We start from the raw sequence: 24,128 nt of genomic DNA, 5'->3' as shown, positions 1-24,128 counted from the left end.
GCACTTGAATAACTGTGAAGAATTTGAAAACACTGTAATTTTTAAGTTTCAAGCTTGGACAGAGAAAAAATGGGAGCTCCAAGGCCTGGTCCTTGAATTAGCTACCTAACTTCCTTCCTTCCCTCTCTCCCTCCTATTTACTCCCTCTCACTTGATAATCTCATCTCTCTTTGATTTCCATCTCTCTATGGATGAACTTCTAATCTATACCCTGACCAGAGATACACCCAGCATTGCATATCTTCCTCTTCCTTCAGCTTCTTGCTTGGGCATCTAATAAGCATCTTGAACTCAACACATTTAAAATCAAATGTTTACTTCTTTCACCTTCCACCATGTCTTCTTCCTTCCCAGCCATTTTCACTTTGAAGATGGGACCAGCTACCAAGTGGCATTTTACCCTATTATCATCCCTGATGAGACCCATCAGGTGCTCCTCCAGAACACCTCTGGGAGTTGTCTCCTCTCCACTGCCCCAGCCCCAAGCCGCTGTGTTACTCCCTGGTCTTCTCCAGTGGGCTCCTAACTGGTCTTCCTGCATCCACCCTTGCCTCATTTCTGCCCATGATTTGTGTCACTGAAGCAAGACCCTTCCTCATGTGCTCCTGGCCCTCTTCAGACCCTGAACGTGTTAAGCTCGTTCCCATTCTGAGGCCTCTGCTGCAGCCCTCCCGTTTCCAGGAAACTTCTCAGATGCCTGTGTCTGGCTGCCCCTCTGCATCAGGAGGCCTTGGTCCACGGGTTCTCTTCCCCGGAGCAAGAGTTGGGAGCCTGGCTGGCCCTTATGTCCCGTGCTCAGAAGAGGGCCTCGAAGGTGTTCAGGGAATGCGTGTTCACCAAGCACAGTGAGTGAAACCAGCAGGAGCACAGCTTACAGAGAGAAAAGCATGGCCAGAGAGGAGGACACAGCATTCCGGACTTGGTTTTCCCAACTTCGTCCCATGCCCTATGGTAACAGAAAGCTGCCACCTGCCTCTCGAAGAGGGTGGATAACAAATACCCCCATCACGACATGGTTTCAGAAACAGGAGTAAAAAAAAGTAACACACAACAACGTAAAAAGGTAGAATTCAGCAGCTGCTTCTGCTGACACAATAAATTTTAAAGGAAAAATTTTAATATCTTCTCATAAAAGATTTCCTTATAATCAGCACAAATTTGGGCATAAAAACCTTCAGTAAGCATTTGGTTCATGACTAATACAATATTTCAGCAAACAACAAAAAGCAACAAGAAAACACCTAAACCGTGAGAGTAAAACACAAGATGATAAATGCAACTGAACTCGATGCTTAGGGAACCAAAATATCAGCCAGTCAGTTTCTGTTGTCCATAGGTCCTCTGTACTTTTTTAACTGGGGCAACTGCTTTATGTTCCCAGATACTTTCTCTTCAGGTGGACTTCCATATTTGTAGATCGCTAAATCAAAAGCACACAGATAGCACTGTCCAAATTACTAACTGCGTAAGGGAGCCTTTCAAGGAGACAGTAGCAGGGGTGATAAAGTACCTTTCGGTCATTTGAGGGATGGACTGGTCCAGTATATCTAATCTACATCACTTTGAGAAATATGTTGGTGCTCACCAGCATTTTGAACGGGTCTTAACCTGAACAACGAGGACACATACTCCACTTGGGTTTTCCATCTCCGCACTTGGTCATTAGTGGCCTCACTAATTACTATGAGCATCACTGTGGGGTCCCAGCCCCAGAGCCACATTCCTTCTGCTTGATAGAGATCATGATAGCTGGAAACACAAAGGAACTGTCATTGCCAATTTTTATAAAACTGTTTTCCTTTCATCATTCTGGCCAGATGCCTTACCAAAGACAAATTTAGAAACCGCACTGGGCAGATGAGAAGATGGTCCTGGAGGAGGAGCTCTAAGTGGGCCAGCAGAGGTGGCAGAGAGTCAGTCCCATTTCCGTGGCTCCTGAGGGTGGGGTGACAACACCGGATCCAAGAAGAAAGCGGAGGACGGAAAGGCGTGGAAGGCGCGTGGCTAACCTTCCCAGGCGTGGCTCTGTCTAGTGCTGCTGCTGTGACTCAGTTGCTTGCCGGCCAGCTTGAACTTGCGGCAGGAAGCTTTGGTTTCTTCCAAACACCTGGGGGCTGCGGGGTGTAGTTTTTGGCAGCAAATGTGGCATCAGCCCTTGAGGTATTGTTCCCCCTTCTGATACTATTAACTTCTTTTTTTTTGGTACCAGGGATCGAACTTGGGTCCTTTCGCTTGCAAGGCAGGAAGTGGAACCATTGAGCTAAATCCTTGGCCTGATACTATTAACTGCTAAGTGACTTGCTTGTTTGTTTCTACTCGGATGATTCAAACTTCTGGTTCTCTACCAGCTTTCAAATCCTTTCACCGTGTCTTGTGCTAAGAAACAATAAAAACAACTTCATTTTCAACCCATTCTCAGCACCCAATTCCTCCCTCCAGGTCTTTACTGAAATCTGTGGATGTTTTCACTTTCCAGATTTGGGAGATGTGATATCTATCCTTAGTTTTCCAGTAACAAACTCTTACCAAGCTTAGGCTCACAAGAGCTCTCTTTGTTTCCTGTTTTATTCATGGAAGACCTGGGCTGTAGGGAACAGGGAAAGGGGACATTACTAGGACCTCTGCAGTGAGTCCTAGTCTCCTGCCAGCCACGGCAGCACAAGGTGAATTAACTTATTATACAGAAAAGGTAGAAAAATGAGACTGAGAAGAAGCTGAACTTTGGGCCTGATCAGTGCTGCTCTGGGCAGCAGAGAAGAAACCCCCCAGTTTAACTGCACCTTTTATTTAGTACTCAGTGCATCGGGAGAAACAAATGTAACAAATGACTTGCAGAGAGTTCAGTACATCCCTGTAAACAAGGTGTAACAAACGATTTGCAGAGATACATCTGGATAAATAAAGTGTAACAATCCAAGAACAATGAACTGAGGAACTGAGTAGATGAAGATTTTTGTTCCTCCCAGGATGTCTTCAACTGGTGTAATCTTGTCCTGGAGAATCACAGCATCACCGGATCATTGAGATCTCAGTTGTGACCAGAAGCCAAAATGGAATTATGTCTTGAAATGCCATAGCTAGCCTGTAGGCAGGAACACTAGGCCTAATCAAATGATTTTTCCCTAAAATTATGTAGCATTGCTCCCGACACGGGGCTCATAGTTTTCCTTTGTCTGTTGCTACATCCGCATCCTGGAAATAGTTACACCCTCAGCAATTTAGATCCTTGATCTTCCATGAGTAAAGTCTATTACTGCTGTGGCCACACAGGGACATTTTTAACAACCGGAATCGCTCCAGTTCTGAAATCAGTGTCAGTCCCCGACTGGGATTCTTTCTTGAGAATTTGTTTCACACACTGTCACCCTTGCTGAAATGCCCAGCCTCTCTCTTTTACATTCTCCTCCCCATTTGATGGCCTTTCTTCCTCTACTGATTTTAGGGTCTGTGACTCTTCATAAATCAACTTCCTTCTTGTCTGATTCTCCATTCTTTTGCTCCAACGTCCTCTGTCATGCCAGCCTGAGGACTGAACAGGCCGAGGATTGTTCGTCCTCTCTAACCTGCGCCTTGTCTCCACCTCTGGAGAGCATCGAAGAGCTCTGTGCATTGTGGCCACCGCCAAGTCTCAGGCTCAACCTCAGCGAGGCCTTTCCTTCCTCTATTCTCCCATCACTTCTCACTGCTCTTGTTTTCTGCCAGCTTATTTCAAAATTGGTTACTTTTTCTGAATTTTTGATCAGTCTGCCTCCTACTTTCCTTCTTGTTTTTACCAGATGATTTTGCTTTCCATATCACACACACAAAAAATGAAATTCATTTTGGGGGAATGTCCCCAACTACACTCTGACAAACTTAGGCAAATACTTCTCCACTCACCCTTCCTTCTTCCTTTTATAAGCTGTCCTTTCAAGGTATGTCTTTGCCTGGAATTAATCTAACCTACTTTCCTCTGTCCTTTATCTTCATCTTTTCCCTCTTTCTTTGCATTTAAATACAATCCAAACGCTCCTGTTTGCAAAAATATAATCTCTGTCTCAAGAAATATCAGCAATCTTAATGTAATAGGAATTAGTGAGCAGGAGTTAGGATTCTATTAAGCAGGAAGGACAGCAGCTCCAAAATGGACCCAGGAAGCCCAAAATGGAGTCTGCTGAGCCATGATCCGCCAGGGATCTTATGCAAACATCAGCTAGGTGTCTTTCAGCTGGGACCTTCCCAGAGCATGATCAAACAGGCCACTGACTTGGTGTAAGAACACTCCATAGACTAGACCTTAAAATATATATATATCTTCCTTAAGGACAGAGATTATATTGCTTACACAATAACCCAAGATCCCTTCTAAATCCCTTTAAAACTACCAACGAGCCCTCATAGGTATCCTACTGGGAACTTCCTCCTGGCTAACGGGAGCTTTCCTCCCTTGCCTTTATATCTTTTACTTTCTTGCCTTTATATCTTTTAGATAAATTTGTTTACACTCTGCCCCTCCATCCACAGTTTCATTCTTTGTCACTGAGACACAACCCTGGTGTTCTGGTGATACCAAGTCTGTCTCTCTTGTTCGTAACCCAAATGTTTCACAGATTCCCTTCCACACTTCAAACTGTGGTATGTGGGGCCAAATCTTCTCATCATATTATACTGAAACTTTTTTGTCATGTTCGCCAATGACTTCCTTGGTGCTCCACCCAATGGCTACTTATAAATCTTTACATTACTTTCAGAAGCTCTTGACGGTATTCTCCTTTTTAAAGATTGTTTTCATGATTCTATATGCTGTATTCCTTTTTGCCTCTAGCCACTCTTTCTCAGTGCTCTTTACAGGGTTCCCCTTTTGTTCAACTCCTAAATATTGGTAGTGTTTAGTTTTATGGTCCCCCTCAAGGTTCCATTCTGTTCTTGCTTTACAAACTCCCTGGGCCATTTTATCAAAGCTATGCATTTTTATGTCATTTATGTGTTAACTTCAAATTCACGTCCCCAGTTCAGAAATTATGTTCTGAGCTCTGAACAGTGTATGTGATACCTACTGGCCATTAATGCACTTGTATGTCCTACAGGTATTTCATAACCCACATGGCACACTCTGGACTAATCACTTTAAAGCCTACTTATTTTCTTTTTTCTACTTCAGTGAATAACAGTACCATTCAGTCGAGTGTCCAGTGCAGTAAATGACCCTCAACTGACTTTTCCTGTTTTAACATCCACTCGTTTTAATGAAACCGTCTCCTACATGTCTTGAGTCTGTCCACTTCACTCCGTTCTCCACTGTCCTTAGTCCAGTTTCAGCCATTGGAATTGAATTCTTGAAATAGCCTTCTAACAGTTCTACATTTCTCCTATTCCTCTCCCACTCCCAAACTAGGATGATCTTTCTCAAGTGCAAATGTGATCTTGTCATTTCTTCTCCTTCTCCTTACTTTGGTTTTTCTCCTTTTATTGCAATGATATTTAAAACATAAATTTTAAATTGTAGTGAATTATTTTAACTGTTTTTAGCTGAGTGGCAACAAGTCCATTTGCATTGCTATGCAACCAGCAAAGCCTTTTGTGAAAAATCTTGCAAAAATGAAGCTTTATACACATTAAACAATCCTTCTTTATTCCTCATTGGCCTCTCCTTCCCTCCAGCCCCTGGCAAACTCCATCCTGCTTTCTATTTATATTAATTTGACTATGTACCTCAGATGAGTGGAATCATTTGTCCTGCTGTGACTTTAATTTGTTAGCATGTCTTCGAGGTTCATCCATGTTACAGCATGTCAGAATTTCCTTCCTCTTTAAGGCTTAAAAATAATTTCATTGCATGTATATACTACCTTTTGTTTTTCCATTCATTCAAAAAGGGATATTTGGGTTGCTCCCACTGTTTTGGCTATTATAGATACTGCTGCTATGAGTATACACATATCTGTGTTTCAGTTTTTAATTCTTTTGGGTACATACCCAGAATTAGATTTTTTTTTTTTTTACATCATGTTGTTATTTTCATTTTTTTTTTTGAGGCACTGCCATATTGTTTGCCATAGTAGGTATACCAGTTTACATTCTCACAAGTAGTGCACAGGGTTCCAAATTCTCTACATCCATGGTAAGATCTGTTAACATTCTTGACCTGTATCAGATACATGGTTTGCAAACATTTTCTCTCATTCTGTAGACTGTCATTTTATTCTGTTGATGCTATCTTTTGATGCATAATAATGTTCAATTTTGATGAAGTCAAAGTTGTCTATTTTTTCTTTTGTTTTGGAGGCCATGTGGAAGATAGCTGCCAGATCCAGGGTCATGAACTTCCTCCTAGCTTTCATCTAGTTTTATATCCTACCTTTAGGTGTTTGATCCATTTTTTGTTGTTGTTGTTTGAAAAATATTTATTGAGGGTGTACTATGTGCTTACTACTATTTTGAGGATATGGCATTGAATACAATAGCCCCTACTATTTACTTTCATACAAATTCTGTTAAATTATAATTAATTGTTCTCTTGCTTCCCCTGGTAGCTTAATAATAAGAATGAAATGGAAGAAATGATTTTTTATTTGGCATTTACCAATATTATAACTGTTTTGTTTACTATGGTGATTTTTTGCACAAATACAGCAAAATTGCTCATTATAGAAAAAACAGATTTTTATTTACTAAGTGGGAATTTGACCATCATCTAAAATGTTATTTCAGTGGAAAATATCATGCTGGGTTGCAAACATTAATATCCAATTAACTTTGAGGAATAACTGTAAATTTTATAAAGTTATGGAAATTTATTTCAAACTAAGAGGCTTGGAGGGGTAGGCAGTGGAAGGGATTGAACCAGGGCCTCATGCATGTGAGGAACATTTACTCCACAACTGAGCTACATCCCCAGCCTAAAATCTAAGAATTTTTTTTTTCTTGTATTAAATTCTTTTATTGGTACATTGTAAGTATACAATACAATTAGATTTCTCATTGGGAATTGTACCTTTATATAATGCATCTTGGTTCTTATTTTTTCCCCATTCCTAGCCCTCCCTTCATGCCCTCTACCCTTGCCTATTTACAAAGACTTTATTTCCATTTTTTCCATTTCTCATCATTTTTTCCTTTCCCTTCTTTCCTTTCCCCTGCCCCTCCCACTACCCCTACCCCTTTGGACCTTTTCTTCCTATTTTGCATTATCAATTATTCATTCTAATAATTGGTACACTTTAGGTATACAATATAATGACGATCCATTTTGAGTACATTTTTATTTGGTTTTAGGAAGGATCCACCTTCATCTTTTCTTTAACATGATCTAGTTTTCTCAGCACTATTTGTTGAAAAGGCATTGTTTTGATCTCTGTAGCTTTGTAGTAAGTTTGGAAAACAGGCAGTGTTAGTCCTCCATGTTCTTTCTTAAGATTGTTTTGGCTATTAGGGATCCCTTCTGATTTTACATGAATATTTGGATACAAGCCTGCCATTTCTCAATATAAAACTTTTAAATAGAAGTCTTGAGACCTAAACCTCTCATTATATTTTATAAGGCCTTTAAACATGTATAGCACCTGCTTATCACTTTCGCTGTTTTTCTAGCCTCTAATTCCTTTTACCCATATCTACTCTTCAAGCCTTCAGAACCATGTCTAGTCTTCAAACAGCCATTTTTCTGACTCAGGCTTCTGTTTAGCCCTACTGTGTGCCCAGAACATTCTTTGCCTGCCCATGTCTTCTTCCTTCAGACCTTAGCTTCCACATCTTCCATGAGAAAACAAGCAAATGTGTCCTCCCAGACGACTCCTCCCAGTACAGTCTCCACAGCACTGCAAATGCTTGCTTGAACCTTCCTGGCCGGTGCTGGAGTGATGTCTCAGTCACTTCTGTATGCCTGGTGCTCCGCACAGCACTCTTCAGGGAGTACACCATATGTGGATGTGCATTTGAGTGAATTTCTGAGAGTTCTTTTACTGGTGTTCTTCCTAGGGATAGTCTTCTAGTGTGTGGGAAGAGGCAGCAGAAAAACTTACCTGGAAACACACGAATTAAAAAAGAACAAAAACCCAGTCTTGCATGCCTTGTTCTCCTCATTCCACTCGCCCACATTGGCGTTGAAATTTGCAATCTTTTCTTGCCACCAGCCCTGCACACCTTCCAGGCACAAAGAACAGTTCAGAGTACAGAGGCTGAGGATTTCCTAGGGGTAATCCAGGGGTCTTCCATCTTCAAGGGTCCAGGGGCTCCTTGGGGTCCCATACCCACGGGTGCAAAGGCCCCGCTGAGGTCCTGGAAAACCCCTCCGGCGGGAACACACAGCCAGTTCCGGCACTGCAGGTGACCGGAAGTGGGATCCGCGCCTGCCTGCTGCTTAGCAACGGCAGCTTCCGGACGCTCAAGCCCCGCGCTGAGGGAGCAGAGACGCGGGAGTGGAGGGACTGCCACTCCCGACCGGCCGCCGCGGCTCTGGTCCCAGGGCTCCCGGGTGGGCGGCAGCGACCAGGAAGCGCCCGGTGCGACCGCGAGACCCGGCGACCATGAGCCGCGAGCAGGTGAGAGGGCGGCGCCGGCCGGGTCGCCCGCGGGTCGGCAGTGTTGGGGGCTGCCCCGCGGACTCCCACAGCCTCCCAGCCCCCTCGGCCACCGGGATATTGAGCGCCTTCCGCGCCAACGGCTCCACGGCTCCTTCCCGGAAGTTCGCCCTGGCGTCGCCATAACAACCAGAGGCGGTGTCCTACGGTGCGCCTGCGCAGAAGCCGCCTGGAGCCCCAGGCCCGGGGTGGAGGGTGGAAGGGGTGTCAGGATCGGGCTCAGTTTACCCGCGGGACGGACGGGGTCACTTGGTCCTTCCCATCCTGGGTTCTCTCCTCTGTGCGGGGGAGCACGATCAGAACAGCTTTCCCTGTCTAGGCTTATTGTGAAGTTCAAATAAGATAAAGTACTGAAACACACTATCCGAATATTTTATACTATTTTATACGTGGCAAGCTTTGGGAAGTGGCAAATGGTATTTATTGAAAAATTGACGTGTAATACAAGGTGCCAGATGGAATAGCTACTTTAAAAAATCATCTTTTCATTGAATATTCCAGTTTTTTGTTTGTATATGTTTACGATACTAATAATTGCATTCATTGTGGCGCAAGATTCTTGGGGAACTGGTACATATACATGCATACATACTGCATCTTGATCATTTTTGCCCCTCTCTCCTTCCTCAGATACCCTGCCCGGCTCCGTAGAGTCTGTCTCTTTGTTTCTTACCGTATCTTTTATTTTGCTTTCTAAAAAATTTATATTTTGTGACTTTCAGAGAAACCATGTGATATGTAACCATCTGTGTCTGATTTATTTCACTTAGTGTTATGGTCTCAAGATCCACCTATTGTCCTACAAATGACTCAAATGTCTCCTTCTTTACAGCTCAGTAGTACTCTGGATTTTCTTTAACCATCCATCCATTTGATGGATGTATCAGCCACTACTGAAATTTAACTTGTGCTGCTATAAACATAGGCACTGTAATGAAGGGGGGGGGGAATCTTTATTGAACTTAAGAGCAACTGTAGCTGAAAGAAATGAAGAACAATAATCTTTTTAATGCCAGCACAGACGAGGAAAGCTATAGTGTGGGCATTCTTCTGACTAGAAAACAACTCCAGCCACCTCCACAAAGATAAATGAGAAAAAGACCCTAAAAGCAACGTGGAAGAAACACAGTTGTTTTTATGTCTCCAAATTTTACTTAGCATTCTTGTTTGAGTACTAAACTATATTTTTTCATTGCTTCATAATGCTTTTTTGTTGTAATACTAGTGTTGAGTGTGGAAACGGTGTTAAAAAGTGTAGTCTCTTTAATGGGTTGTAGATTGCTAACAGAAAATGTCAAGACTCTAATTCATTAATTAACCAAATAAGCAGTTAGTACCTGAGTGCCCTAGAAAATTTGCTTTCAGCATTCTCTTGAAATATACAATAAAACCAGGAACTGTGAAACAGACACTTTGATTCATATACCATAAAATAATTAGTATAATTAATATAAAAGAATAAATGAGCAAGCAAAAAATCACAAATTTAGAAACAAGAAACTAAATAACTGAGCAATTGCTTGCTAAACTTCAGTGGTAACTTTTTTCTATGTAATATTATTGTGACCAGAGTCTTTCTTTTTAAAAACCCTGTAATCAGCAGCATGGGTGTACTTCTCTATTGAGCAGCTTCTTTGTTTGGTGCCCCAATCAGTCTTTGACCTGATCTTGAACAATATCCTATGTTGTCCAAATTTGAAATGCCGCTTTATGACATTCACAGTGGTGTTCCTGAATATTACTTCCCAATTTCCCTAACCCATCTACAATTAAAAGCATCCACTCAGTACCCACGGGCAGTTAAGTTTGCCTCATCTTTATAAAATAATGCTGGGAGATGACTCCCCAGGTCTCTACCCTGCCACTCCAAAAGAAGATATGTTTAATTGAAGAGGCAGTGGGACCTTAGAGAACAGTGTAGAGCCAGTGTGGTGGTGCACACCTGTAATGCTTGCATTTTGGGAGGGTGAGGCAGGAGGATTGGAAATGCAGGCCCTGGGCAACTTGGTGACTTAGTGTGAACCTGTCTCAAAACAAAAAGTAAAATAAAGGGTTGGAGCTGTAGCTCAATATGAAGGTCCTAGGTTCAGTCTCCAGTACCAGTAACACACACACACACACATTTTCCCTCTTTCTACATACTATTTTTAAACAGCAAAGGGCCCTGTCTCCCTATTTAGGTTGATTTGTAATTTTAAAAACTACTTTGATATGTTCACTTATGCTAATTTAGAAGGTAGTTTCCATGTTGAAAAGATGAAAGTTTTTATATTTTAATCTAAAGTGAATAGAATGGATTAAACTTTTAGAAATGCCATTTTGATGTGGTATTTGCTTATGTATTCATTCAGTTTGAAAAAGTGATCAGTAGTAGAGTCATTATTTACTGAGGAGGTTGTAACGTGTTTGCCTTATCAGTGAAAGGTGGGTAGTGAGGTGTCATTTTTCAGAAATAGTATGGGTTTTATCTTGTTACTTATTTAAAAGGAAGATAAATCTTTTACAATTTATTTCATTTATAAAATTAGTTAAAATTGAAGGCATTTTGAGTTTACATTGAAGAACTTTGAGAAGTTTAAAGGTACAAATACCCACAGTCCATGTGCAGAGGTGCACAAGGTCCTGGGAGGGACGAGGCACTCGGGTTACTAGCAGCTCGATGTCATTGCCATTCATGGACCTGGCAGGTCAGTACAACTGGACCCCATGTGCAGGTATTGGTGAGAACTGGAGGCTTGGAACAGCCACTTCCTGAAAGGAGCCGAACTGCAGGAGCATCCAGCCGCAATCAGAACCACAGGGGACAGGGAGTGCTAGAAAGGAAATGTCCTTACATTCTTTTCTTGTGCTCTCCATTCTGCTGGGATGCATCTCATTGGCTGGGGGTTGAGGGAAGAGAGGATGCTCATGCATAGTACTCAGCCTCCCATCACAGAGCCACAAGCAAAAGGATGAGGCTCCTTTGGGGACAAAAAACACAACCATCACAGAAATTATTTTCCATTTGATACAAACATTTAATTTCTAGAATAACTGGAGGAAACTGGCATCATTATGATATTGACTCTTCTTTTTCCTGAATACATTTATTTATTCATTCAGAGACTGGGGGCATTATCTATCAAAAACATTTTAAAATTCTTTATTAGGGTGTTATATGTCTCTCAGTCTATAACTTTCATGGACAATTTTCTGTTAGTTAATCAGTTGGATTAAGGGTAAATCAGCTGTTCAGATCTTATGATATAATGCAGTTCCAATTCAGAATTTTTATGTCTAAATATAAGTCTAACAAAAGACATATAACACCCTTACACTTGCAGGAAGCAAAGAAATGTTTAAGATCAAGATTTCACATGTTGTGTCCTATCTAATGATAAGAACCTGTCTAATGATAAGAGTTGCCATGGTGATGACTGGTAGAGATGCAATGGGAAAATGAAAGATTATGGATGAGAAAGTTAAATAAGGAAACAGGCTGTTGGATAGATCATATATATATATATATATATATATATATTTTCACACACACATTTAGTATTGGAGATGGATGAGCAGGAGTACAGCAGGAGTAGTTCTGCTAGTAAATACACAGTGGAACTCAAACTCCAAAATGAACAGTTGTTCCTTTTTTTTTGTTTACTTAAGTGGGAAATACAAAGATGACATCATAGATTCAAGTATGTAGAAAGCATAAAACATCCAGGACTCTTTCTTCCTCCTTCCCTTTCTCTCCTATACCTTAATTAATCTCCCTCTTCCTCTCTCTCCAGCTCCTTGGACCAGGATTACAGTTATGGCTATGAGAAGAGGTTAGATTCAGGATAAATGTTGTGGGAAGAGCTCAAAGGATTTGCTGGTGGATTAAATGTATGATGTGAGAAACAGGAAGGGGTCAAGGATGGCACTAGTGCTTTTAGCTGGAAATCGAAAAGTGAATTGTGATAACCATTTTTTAGTTCAAGAAAATATGGGGAAATTCTCATAGGATATGTGTTTATCAATCAGGAATACTTTGGTCATGTTAAATCAAAGATGTCTTTTAGATTTCCAAGTTGGGATATCATCAAGCTGAAAGACAGATATGTGTCAGGAATTTAGGATAAAAGTTAGTGCTCAAGAGATAAACTTGGACGATGTTAGTGTATGGATGGTATTTGAAATATTTAGACTGGATAGGGTTAGGTTGGAAGAAACATCTGAGGACAAAGACATGTCTGTAAAATGAAGATCAAAAAATGATAAGGAACAGGAAGAATAAATAAGTTTAGGAGATGTATTGTACACCATGGTGATTGTAGTTTATAACAATATATTATATGCTTGAACATTGTAGTATCAGTGGATTTTTAAGTATTCCCACTATGCATACAAGCAACTATATGAAGCAATGAATATGTTAAGTTTAATTGAGCTTGTGCTGATTTTGTGTTCCTGTGACAGTATACCTGAGATATACAACTTAAAAGAATAAAAGGTTAATTTTGGTTCATGGTTTCAGGTATTTTATTCCATGTTTGGCCCGGTTGCTTTTGAGCCTATGTTACAGAACATTATGGCGGCAGGAATGTGTACTGGAGGAGACCACTCCGCATATGGGACCAGGAAGCAAAAAGAGAACTTGATTTTCTAGCATAGTCCCTCTCCCAAGGCTCAATATGCTATGAATGTATAAATGAGTTAATCCAGTCATGATGTCAGAACTCTCATGGTCCAATGATCCACTTCCAAAAGGCCTTATCCCTGAACATTGCTGCACTGAGGACCATGTCTTCAACACATGAGTTTTGGGGAACAGACCCAAATCATAAAGAGCTACTCCAAATGTATGCATATATCAAAACACCATAACTATGTACAAATTTTATTTATAAACTAAAAATTTTATTTAAAAACAAGGAAATGGCAATGAGTATTTAGAAAGAGTGTCCACTGATACAGGAAAAGCATAAAAAGGTAATCATTCTAGAAGTTGAGTGAAGGCTGTGTTCAAGATAAGATGAATTGTTTGAAATGCTTCTAAGAGATTGAATGAGATGAGGCCTGAGGATTCACAGGACTTGGAACCACGGAGGTAATCAGAACTCGGTGAGAATGGTGTGCTAAGAATGAAAACTTCATTGGTGAACATTCTGGAAAAACTGGAAACAGAAAAATGGAGCAATAGGCAGGGGAATATAGGATTAAGGATAGCATTTATTCAGGTGAAGATTATTATATTTGCATAATAAAAATAATTTATACACGATGGAAAATGATGCTTGAGAATTTCAAAATGCAGTAGCAAAAAAAAAAAAAGCTTTTTAGTGAGTGAAGAACTCACAAAATTCCAAGTGATAAAAGCAAATACTATTTCAACAAATATGAGGGACACAAAACTAAGATAAACAGCAAATTTTAAATACTAACAGATTATCTATGACAAGAAAACATCAACACTGAAAATAAATGACCCATTATTTTGGAGAAGAGACAGGGTGATAATGGAGAGATTGGAGGGAGGATCCATAGTATACTCTGTTCCAAGCTATTTCTTTCTTTGTAATGGAAACATATAGTTTTAATATTGTGAACTTTGTAGGAACAGACACTACATGGTAAATGAAGTGCTCATCTATATATCATCATTACAGTGGTTTATTCTGTCTGAGTGGTGCTGGGGATCAAGTCCTCAAAACAAGGCTGGAAACTAAGAAGACCCTAATATGAAAGTAGAAGAGATATCCATCCCCCTCAACTACACAAACTGCAATATAGAAACACAAGAAATACAAAGAATCAAGGTAACATGACTCTTCCAAATGGCCATAATTCATCAGAATGCAATGATATCAAAATGAATTAACTGCCAGACAAAGAATTCAATAGACTAACTTTTAAAATGATTAATGATTTCAAAGAGGATACAAATCAATAGCTGAATAAATTAAGGAAGACAATGTAAGGTATGAAAGAGCAATTCAACAGAAATAGAGATGCTAAAGAAGAACCAAACAGAAATCTTGGAAATGAAGAGCATAATAAGTAAAATTAAAAACTCAGTGGGGTGCCTACCAATAGACAGTTGTCAAGCAGAAGATACAATTTCAGGGCTTTATGATAAAGTTCAGGAATTATTACACTCAAGCACTAATGTAAAAGCAAGACAAGAAATTGTGAACAAAACATGGGACATGGTTAAAAGACAAAAGTTATAATTTTTTATTCAGATACTGGAAGTGTGTCCTTCAAAAACCAGATGTTGACATATAGTAAAAACCAATTAAAAGCAAGAGCTATACCATCATTAACAGTAGAGGAGAAATCAGTGATAATATCATAAACTAAACAGCTAAAAATGAGTACAGACTATGACAATAAAATATTGAGGGGTGGAGAAAGAAAAATGGAAGAAAACATAAAACTTAAAAAAAATAAGGAAGATGAGGAAAAAAAAGATTAAAAACGCCAACTGAAGAATTTAAAAAAATGTAAATGGAATTAGGTAAAAGTAATAGAAGAAAAACAAGCCAAGAATAAAAAAGAAAATAGACAAAGAGTAAAACAAACAAAACAAAAACTACAAATCAAGTTAAGAAAAAGAGAAGAGTCTAAAAATGTTCACCACTCTCAGGTGTCTGTGTGTGCCTAGTTTCTTTTCAGGGCCTATAGAATTGGAATCCAGCAAATACTCTTTGGTGTGTGAATGCAGCGTTCTGACCCATCTTTCCTCCTGGGTAGGGACAGGATGTATTCACTTCAGAGGCTTTAAGTGTGTGTTTGTGTCCTCTGCAACACAAGCCATTGCTGTCCCCAACCAGCTTTTCAGCCTGTATGCTCTCGGAGTGGCCCATTTGCTCCATTAACCACTCTGTCCATACTCCCAGGGGTGTGCCAAATGACCAAGCAGAGGCATTGTTGGTGGATAGAGAAAAAAACAATTTTTGGGCTTGGTGGTGCTGACCTGTAACCCCAGAATTCTAGAAAACAGAGGCAGGAAGATCACAAGTTTGAGTCCAGCCTGGGCAATGTAGTGACTTAGACCCTGTCTCAAAATTTTTTTATAAAAGGACTGAGGATGTAGGTCAGTGCAAAAGCCCTGGGTTCAATCCCCAGTATGACAAAACAAAAACCCCCCAGACCACTGAGTTCTGTGCTAGAGGGAGGGGAGCCAGCAGTACACTGGGTTCAGCCCCAGCACCTTCAGGAAACTACACGATGGACAGGCCTGACTCCTCACTACAAAGGGCAGGACCACTGTGTCCTCCTCAGCCCAAATTCCCTGCTGCTTACACTTCTCCTTCTGTGACTTGCCCTCCCACTCTCTACAGATGTTTCTTGTGGCTTTTCTTACCCAGTCACTATGGCAGGTTTTCCCCAGAGACCCTGAAGTGGGGTTGTTCTGTGACTATGGCTACTGGAGCATCTCAGTCTCCTAATCAATAACAATAATGATAACGTGGCTTCTGGCCACACCTCTGAGGCTTGGCATTTAGAGGGCTCACTTTCACAGTAAAACTCCACACTACATTTGAAGCTTAAAATAATCGGGCTTTTCCTGGGGTTGGCACCTCTAAGCTAGATTAGTGTTCCGGGCTGCTTTGGTCTTTTCATTGTTGTCTTCTGTTTCTCCATATTTAGCTTTCCTGTGGGCTCTTTCTTGATCCCTAGAGCTCTTCTTCACTTTCACCTTGCTAAGCATTATTTTTTCCAAGTGTCTCAATTCCACATCCAAGGAGACATCTACTGCACCATCTGGATTGTCAGCTACTTCCATAATGAAATTTTAGTAAGCGTTTTGGATTAAGTTGTGTCACCCTCATCATATGCTGAATTCTGAGTGTGACTATATTGGGAGATAGTCTTTAATAAGATGATTAATTTAGACAAGTCTTAATGGTGGCGTCTAACCCAATAGGACTTATGTCCTTATAAGAAAAAGGGATTAAGACATGGCAGAGGGAAGATGACCATAGGCAAGTCAAGAACAGAGATCTTGAAACCAACCTTGTTGACACTTGGATGTCAAATTATGAGAAAATAAATCTCATGTTGTTTCAGTCACTGAACCTGTGGAACATTGTTATGGCAGCCTTGCAAACCAGTACAATGACATAATGTCCATCCTTTGTTTTTATCTAATATTTAAATTCTGCATTTAAACACATTTCAGAGGAGCCACAGTTTAAGTGCTCAGTACTTACAGGGGGCAGCAGATGCCATTTGGATAGCACAGCTGGCTTTAAAGAAGGCAGAGACAACAGATGTGAAGAGCAACTGCTCTCTGGGTCTCAGGGACAGAGCTCCAGGGACACACTCAGAGGGGACATCCCTCCCAGAAGCTCAGGTTCAGACCCCCTGGCAGAGGCTGCGGCTGTGATTGCTGGAGGGAGGGACCCTGACTGGAGTTGCAGGCCTGGCTGGTGGGTGGGCACCCGAGGGACGCTGAGCTTGAAGGAAGCCTCCCTGGTGTGGGAGAGACCGCTGGGAAGCTACCATGGGAAGGCCAGGGAAGCTTGGGGAGGGAGGCTTCCTAGGGCAGGGTGCTGACTGCTGGCAGCTGTGCCACGGAATCAGGAGGAAAGGGCTGCTCTGACAGTGTCTCCTTAGCATCCTTCACTGTGGCGTGGTGGTTGGCAAAGGAGCAGTGTCTGGGGCTCTTGTCAGGGAGCCCAAAGGAGGGCAGAAAGGGTAGATTTGAGCAGGGAGGCTCAGCTCCTACCATGTGCTGCACAGATCAGCACATTCTATTATCAACTGTCGCCAGAGCTTCCTCTCAGCTCACTGATGTCCTTCTCACTGCCAAGGGTAGCAGCGCTTTTCTCTGAGGAGCAACAGCTGAGAAATACAAAGGTTATTTACGCTGATTGGAGGATGGCCGCATTACTCTGAACACATTGCCACCTTAGGAAGTGGACCGTTCTGGAGTCTCGATCAGGATGAACATGAAGTTCTAACAGTACCGAGGGGAAGTAAAACTGAGTAAGCTCTGGACAGTAAGTTCAGATAAAGCCGCAGAAAGTAGAATAAAGGAAAGACTTTTACACTTTTTAAAGTTTTTGACAAGTATTCCTGTTACCATTTTTCTTTATTACCTTGTTCTAAACAAAAGAATTCTAAGAGAAACATTAAGAATATTAAAAGTTGTAGAGTATACTTTGGATAAGTGGGGTAATATATACTTGACTTTCAAGTAGACAGGATAAAATTTGGTTGAGTGAATCAATTTTGGCATTAAGAGAATAAACAAGTTTTCCCCCCATATTTTTCATGTAGGATAAATCAGCTACAAAGGACAAATCCAAGACATCAGCAAGAGTGCGGCCACAGTTGTCTACGGTAACTACCTATACACTCTCAGTAAATTTTTGCTATTTAAAAAATGTTTATTAGTTTTCAAACTTGAAAATAAATAACTGAATTTCTGATTTTGAATTTCGTGTTCTAATTTGATTTTTTTCTGCAAAAAAAAATTCTATGAGGTACATCTCTTAAGAAAAATAACTTAATAAAGTTACTATAGCTGTATCAGTGGTGGCAAACCTGTGGCACGTGTGCCCTTGCAGCCTGTTTGTTATTACTGAAAGGTTTAAAAGGTTCACCATCACTGATCTATAATTTCGCAGCTTGTTGTCAGGATTTATATCTGGATGACCCCCTCCCTAAAGTCTCATGCACTCATAGGCAGGGCTTGGTAAGGGTGACTGAGTTGTGGACATCGTATAGTTAAATGTGTTGTTGGGGGTGGGGCCCAGTTGGAAGAGGCCACACACTGGGCCTGTGACCCGGAAGGGGTCATCTCCCTCTCCAGCTCTTCCCTGCGCTCTCTGCTTCCTGCCCACCATGATGTGAGCAGCTCTCCTGCACCAGGCCCTTCCCCCTGCCTTCCTGCCTTGGAGCCGGCCAACTGTAGACTGAAGACATGAGCCAAAATAAACCTCCTCTCTTGTAAGTTGTGGTGCTGGGTATTGTGTTTCAGCGACTTGAAAGTGGTGAAGACATCTGTACAGAGTACTTGAGTACCATGAAGGGAAGACGTGCCAAGGTGGACTGGGAGGAGGAATGTGAGTGTTGGAGTCAGGAAATGAGCGCTGGGGCTAAAGCTTTGTCTCTAGTGGCTCTGTGACGTTTGGGAAATCATTTATTCCTCTAAGCCTCAGTTTCTGGCTTTGAAAATGAGATATGGCTTTTCCAGTGCTAAAAGTCTGTGCTTGAAAAGATTTTGGCATCCTTATTCTTTATTTTGACTCCATGTTATCATTATTCTGTGGAATAGGCAGTTCATAGGCATTTTCACTCGATAAAATGCTAGACAAGTTAGATTTTCCTGTAATAAAATTTACTGTCTAGTAATTATGTTGCCATTCAATTACCCACTTGTGACTTTTGGGAATGAGCTTAAGTGGAGTTTCAGTGTAATCACTGTATTTTGGAATTTTGATAAAACATACATAATATAAAAGTTACTATCTGAATTGTTACTTCAGGTATGCAGTTCAGTAGAACTTAATAATTACACTGTTGTAAAACCATCACTATCATCCATTTTCAGAACTGTTTTTTTCTTTCCAAATGGAATCTGTGCATCCATTAAGCGTTAACTTCCCATGTTACCCCTGCTCAGTCCCTATCAAACCATCACCCTACCATTTTTGCCTCTCCCCATTTGATCACCTAGGTGTGTCATGTGGGTGGAGTCATATGATATTTGTCCTTTTTCATCTGGCTTATTTCTCTTAGTATAATCTTCAAGATTTTCCATTATTTGTTTTGAAAGAGATTTTAAAAAGCTGAAATCAAAGTATAATATTGAATTTGTATTGCCTTGTACAGAAAAATTTTAAATGAAGATCTTTTTCATTGAGGACACTTGAGTTAATATTCCTACATGAATTGTCTTAAGCATTTAAAACACATTTTAATTGAAAATATGCTTTTATTGATAATGCCACTGTGTCTGGACAATTGAGCAATAGCACGTTTTCCCTTGTTCTGTAAGAACTATGGTAAATTTTCTAGTTTAAAAGTTAAAGACCTGAAATGGAATAGATACTTTATTTTCTTTTAAAATTTTAAGTAATTTCAAAACTGAAAAAATTGCTCTTAGTTTGTTGTGTCTTGTTAGTATACAGATTTAGAAATATAAACTCAATTAAAAGTACTTATTGGGGGCTGGGGATTTAGCTCAATGGCACCATGCCTGCCTTACAAGTCAGGTCCTGAGTTCAATCCCCAGTACCCAAAAAACCCCAACAGAAAACAAAAAACAAGTACTTATTGGATGTCTGTGGCTGCCATGAATCATACCCCTTTCCAGTGAATCATGTAATCATCTATAATGCTGTTGTTGGCTCATTTGTCTTCATCTTTCTTTGAGTTTTATATGTCTTAAGGGAAACAGCATTTTCAAGAGCATTTGAAAAATAAACCTTGGTTTAAATTGGTTTTTTTATTTGAATGTTAAGGTTGGCACTTGGTTGAAAGTTCCCCAGTAATAATGAGACCTGGAGTGGTTTTCATTACAGTCCTGCTTTTTCTAGGAAGTTGTGCAACTGTTGCAGCTGAAATTACGCTGACTCGAGACAAATGGCTCCCAGCCTTGGGGAGCAAGGACCCCAATTCTCACCCTTTTTGTACCCCTGCTCACTGAACTCCCATGAGTCTTAAACCCCTTTGGAAGAAAGGTCAGAGTGGAAGAATGGAAGAGCAGATGGTAGAATGGAGAATCACTGATTCATACACTGTCCTAGTCTGCTTTCCTGAGAAAGAAGAACCTGGCACAATGATTGTGCAGGTGGTTTACTTGGGAAGCAGGAAGAGGTTGGAGGGAGTAAAACTAGGCAGAAGGAGGAGCTACTGCAAGCATGGACTAACAAGTTGGTCTAGATCTGAAAGGAAGAAAGAGACTAAATGATGAGCGTTACAAAATATATAGATTTAGCTTTAAAATGTGCCTCCCTGGGTTTGCTGAAGAACTGTAGTCTTCACCGCCTGTGTTCTTTGTTCTGGTGTTACAGTTATTGGTGAGAGCTAGTCATTGCCCCTTTAAAAGATCCAGATGCTCTTCTGTCTGCTGCGATTCCACCCACACTCTGTTGTTTCTCAGCACAAATCTGAGTTAATACCCCAGGCCAGAGGTGCTGGAACCGTGTCAGACCTCAGTGGCAGAGTATGAGTGAGGCTCAAAGTCTCACACGGGGTTTTGTGTGGGAACTCAGTGCAAGACCCCTCCCAGCACCTGTTAGAAACTGCAGGTCCCTTTTGCAGGCTGGAGTTCACACACAGAGCGTCCAGAGCTGCCTTGGCATTGGGTAGAACCCTGTGCACTGGTGGCGCAGATGGGAGTTTCAGCTTGCAACCATTTCCATCCTTGGAGTAGGTCTAGAGCACACCGGCCCTCCTCCTGAGAGTATGCAGGCCCCTACAGCTGAGACTCAGTACTGCCTAGCCTCCTGTCAGCCTTGGCGGCCAAGGGAGTGTCTCCATCCACTGTCCTCCAACCGGGGGCAACACAGCTACTGCCAGACCAGGGCTCACAGGTAGGGCTCTAGAACTGCCCTGGCACCAGGCACAGACCTGTGTCCAGGTGCAATAGACTCATACTTTGGCCTGCACACCTGCCAGCTGCAGGGTGGGCCTTTGTGCACCCCTGAGCTTATGAGACTTGGGTGCCACCAGCTCAGCATCAGCTTGTGTAGCCAGGGCCTGCCTTCTCCAACACTGCCCAAGCCTTGGCAGCATAGCTTGACACGAGACCCCATTCAGTGAGGGTAAGACAGGGTGGTAAGCACACCGTGCCCTGGAACTTAGCCTGGGCCGGTGTAACCTAATACAGGCAGATCCTGACAGCCCGCTTCCCTAGCTCTGCCTGCAGACTGAGCCTCTGGGATGGCTCCAGTCCCAGGAGAAGACACACAGCCCCAGCCTATTGGGCTTCTATTCCATCTGGCATCACCTGTGGCTGGTTCATTAGGCTTAGGTTATAAGTCTATTTTAGTAATAGGCAATCCATAGCAGTGTGTTCCTTGTTCTTGCCCTCATGTTGTACTGGTTTGGGCAGGCTGCGGGCCCAGAATATGACAGATCTTAGTGGCATTGGTGGTCAGAGGTGTGACAGAGGAGCCTGAGCTGGTCCACCCATGGTGACTGGCCCAGAGCCTGGCAGAACCCTGAAATACTTGACCACAGGCCAGTAACTGTGAATGAACTGCCTGGACCTACCTTGGCCCAAAGGGGAGATTTGTGGGGGAAAGACTACTTTTTCTAGGTACTCTCCTAGTTCTTTCCGAACAACACATCAGCAGTGTACTTGGCACAAGCCTGGGCATGGATCACCCTCTAGTACTGAGATAGCAGCAACACACCCAGAGCAGACTTCTGGTGAATCTGGGCATGAACACCATTCAGTGGTAAGATAGTTGACGTTTCTGTAAGCTCAGAGAAAGTAAGCTGCTTGTTAAGAATTTCTGGAAGGAAAGGTAAAAAGTTCGATTAGGAAGACTGGAAGAAATACCTAATCATTTAGTGCCCAGACCATGTCACATGCCGCTCACATCAGGAGCTTTCAGGAAACCATGACCTCACCTAACAGTCAAATAAGACGTCAGAAACTGACCAGCTGGCTATCAGTATGGGAGAACTCTTAAAGAAATCAACAAAACTATTTTAAGGAAACCCAGAGAGCTTGGAGAAAAGACACAAAAACATTTCAGAACTCTAACAGAAAAACCTGACAAAGTGATAGGAGCAATTTAAAAAGACAGAAATTGTTAAGCTGAAAACTATACTCAGAAAATTCAAAACATAATAGAAAGCATAATAAGCACAGTAGATCAAGTGGAGGAAAATTGAATGAGCTTGAAGACAAGCTATTTGTAAATACACATTTGAAGGAGAAAAAATAGAATGAAGAGGAATGAAGAAAGCCTACAGGAAATTTTGGACAGTATTCAAATAGTAATTATTCGAGTTGTTGGGGTTTAAAAGTAACTTGAGAATGCTAAAAGAGACAGAAATCTTAGTCGAAAAAAATAACAGAAAACTTGCAAAATCTAGAAAAGAATACAAATGTCAAGTACGGGAAGGCCAAAGGTCTCCTTATTCCACAAATTTATCCCAAGATATCTTATAATCAAGCACTCAAAAGTGAAAGATAAAAAGAAGATCAAGGCTGCTAGAAAAAAGAAACAGCACTGCCTCAACTCACCTGACAGCAAACTTCTTTGCAGAACTGTTATAGAAAAGGCAAAAAAAATCTCAACCAAGAATATTGTGTCCAGCAGAGCTTTCCTCTCAAAAGGAAGAAGTGATGGAGAGATTCCCAAACAAAACCTGAGAGATTTTGTCTCTACCAGGCATGTTCTACAAGAAATATAAAGGAAGTTCTTCAAACTAAAAGAAAGAGACCTTAATGAGTAAGAAGAAAAATAGGAAGGTGTAAAACTCACTGCTAAGAGTAGCCATATCAACATCCAGAATGCTCTAATATTGTAAGCGTGATGTGTAAGCCATTCATATCTTTAATGTGAAGGCTAAAAAGCAAAAGAATTAAAACATAACTACATTAATATGTTTAGACATAGGCCATATGTGGTAAAATGGGATGTTGAAAATTCAAAACTTAGGAAGAATGGAGTGCAAGGGTAGAGTTTTCTCTCTTCCTTTTTTTAGGACATGTTTGCTATACATAATAAATACATCCATCATAAAAAGTTGGTGTATATTAGTTTTCTTATCAGTATCTCATCTCTTCTTTTTTTTTGTTTTTCTTTAAAATCATACTAGTTGTTGCTATCATTTCAAAATAACTTATTATAATAAAAATATGTTTTTGTAAGTCTCATGGTAACCACAAAGCAAAAATCTGTAATCTACAAACCAAAAATAAAGAATCAAAACACACTACTAGAGTAAATCACTTAACCACAGAGGAAGACCACAAAAGGGAGAGAAAGAAGGGAACTAAAACAACACTAGAAAGCAAGTTACACAATAGCTGTGGTAAGACCTGCTGTCAGTAATTACCTTGAATGTAAGTGGATTATGTTTTCCAATTAAAAGACACAGAGTGACCGAATGGATACGAAAACGAGACTGGGGCCAGGGATTTAGCTCAGTGGTTCTGCTGCCTGCCTTGCAAGCGCAAGGTCCCGAGTTCGATCTCCAGTACCAAAAAGAAAATGGGACCCAGTGTTGCTTACAAGAAGCTTCCATCACCTTGAATGACCTTCATTTTTAAATGAAGGCTAGAGTAAGATATTCTATGCGAATAGAATCCAGAAGAAAGCAGACAGAGCCATATTTGGATAAAATAGACTAAATCAAAAGCAGCAGAAAGAGACAAGAGCATTATATAATGTTGAAAGCCTCCCTTCTTCAAGAGTAAATAACAATTCCACATATATGCATGCACTGGAGCACCCAAATGTATAAAGCAAATAGTACTAGTCATAAAGACAGAGATAGACTTCAATATAATAATAGTTAGGGACTTAATACCCTACTTATATTCAGATAGAAAATCAACAAAGAAACAACAGAGTTAAATTGCACTCTAGACCAAATGGACCTAACAGACCTCTATATAACATT

The 24,128-nt window shown here is 41.0% G+C and overlaps 1 protein-coding gene across 6 annotated transcripts in view; it reads left to right on the top strand.

Annotated features, from left to right (window-relative positions):
- The first annotated feature begins 8,356 nt into the window (after positions 1 to 8,356).
- Dnah7 (dynein axonemal heavy chain 7) overlaps positions 8,357 to 24,128 on the top strand; it is a 249,764-nt gene continuing 233,992 nt past the window's right edge. For 5 of the 6 annotated variants that reach the window (XM_087202647.1, XM_004868947.4, XM_021247725.2 and 2 more), the window contains exons 1-2: positions 8,357 to 8,519; positions 17,814 to 17,876. In XM_087202647.1, coding sequence (XP_087058773.1) covers positions 8,505 to 8,519; positions 17,814 to 17,876 — 78 coding nt within the window. In that variant the 5' untranslated portion in view covers positions 8,357 to 8,504. The remainder of the gene's footprint in view (positions 8,520 to 17,813; positions 17,877 to 24,128) is intronic. The other variant, XM_021247724.2, reaches the window with a different exon arrangement.

This window comes from Heterocephalus glaber, unplaced genomic scaffold (genome assembly GCF_053883595.1).
Source record: "Heterocephalus glaber isolate CG9 unplaced genomic scaffold, H.glaber_assembly_v1.0 deba00001778, whole genome shotgun sequence".
Lineage (NCBI taxonomy): Eukaryota > Metazoa > Chordata > Mammalia > Rodentia > Bathyergidae > Heterocephalus > Heterocephalus glaber.
This window is presented reverse-complemented; position numbering and strand designations above follow the sequence as displayed.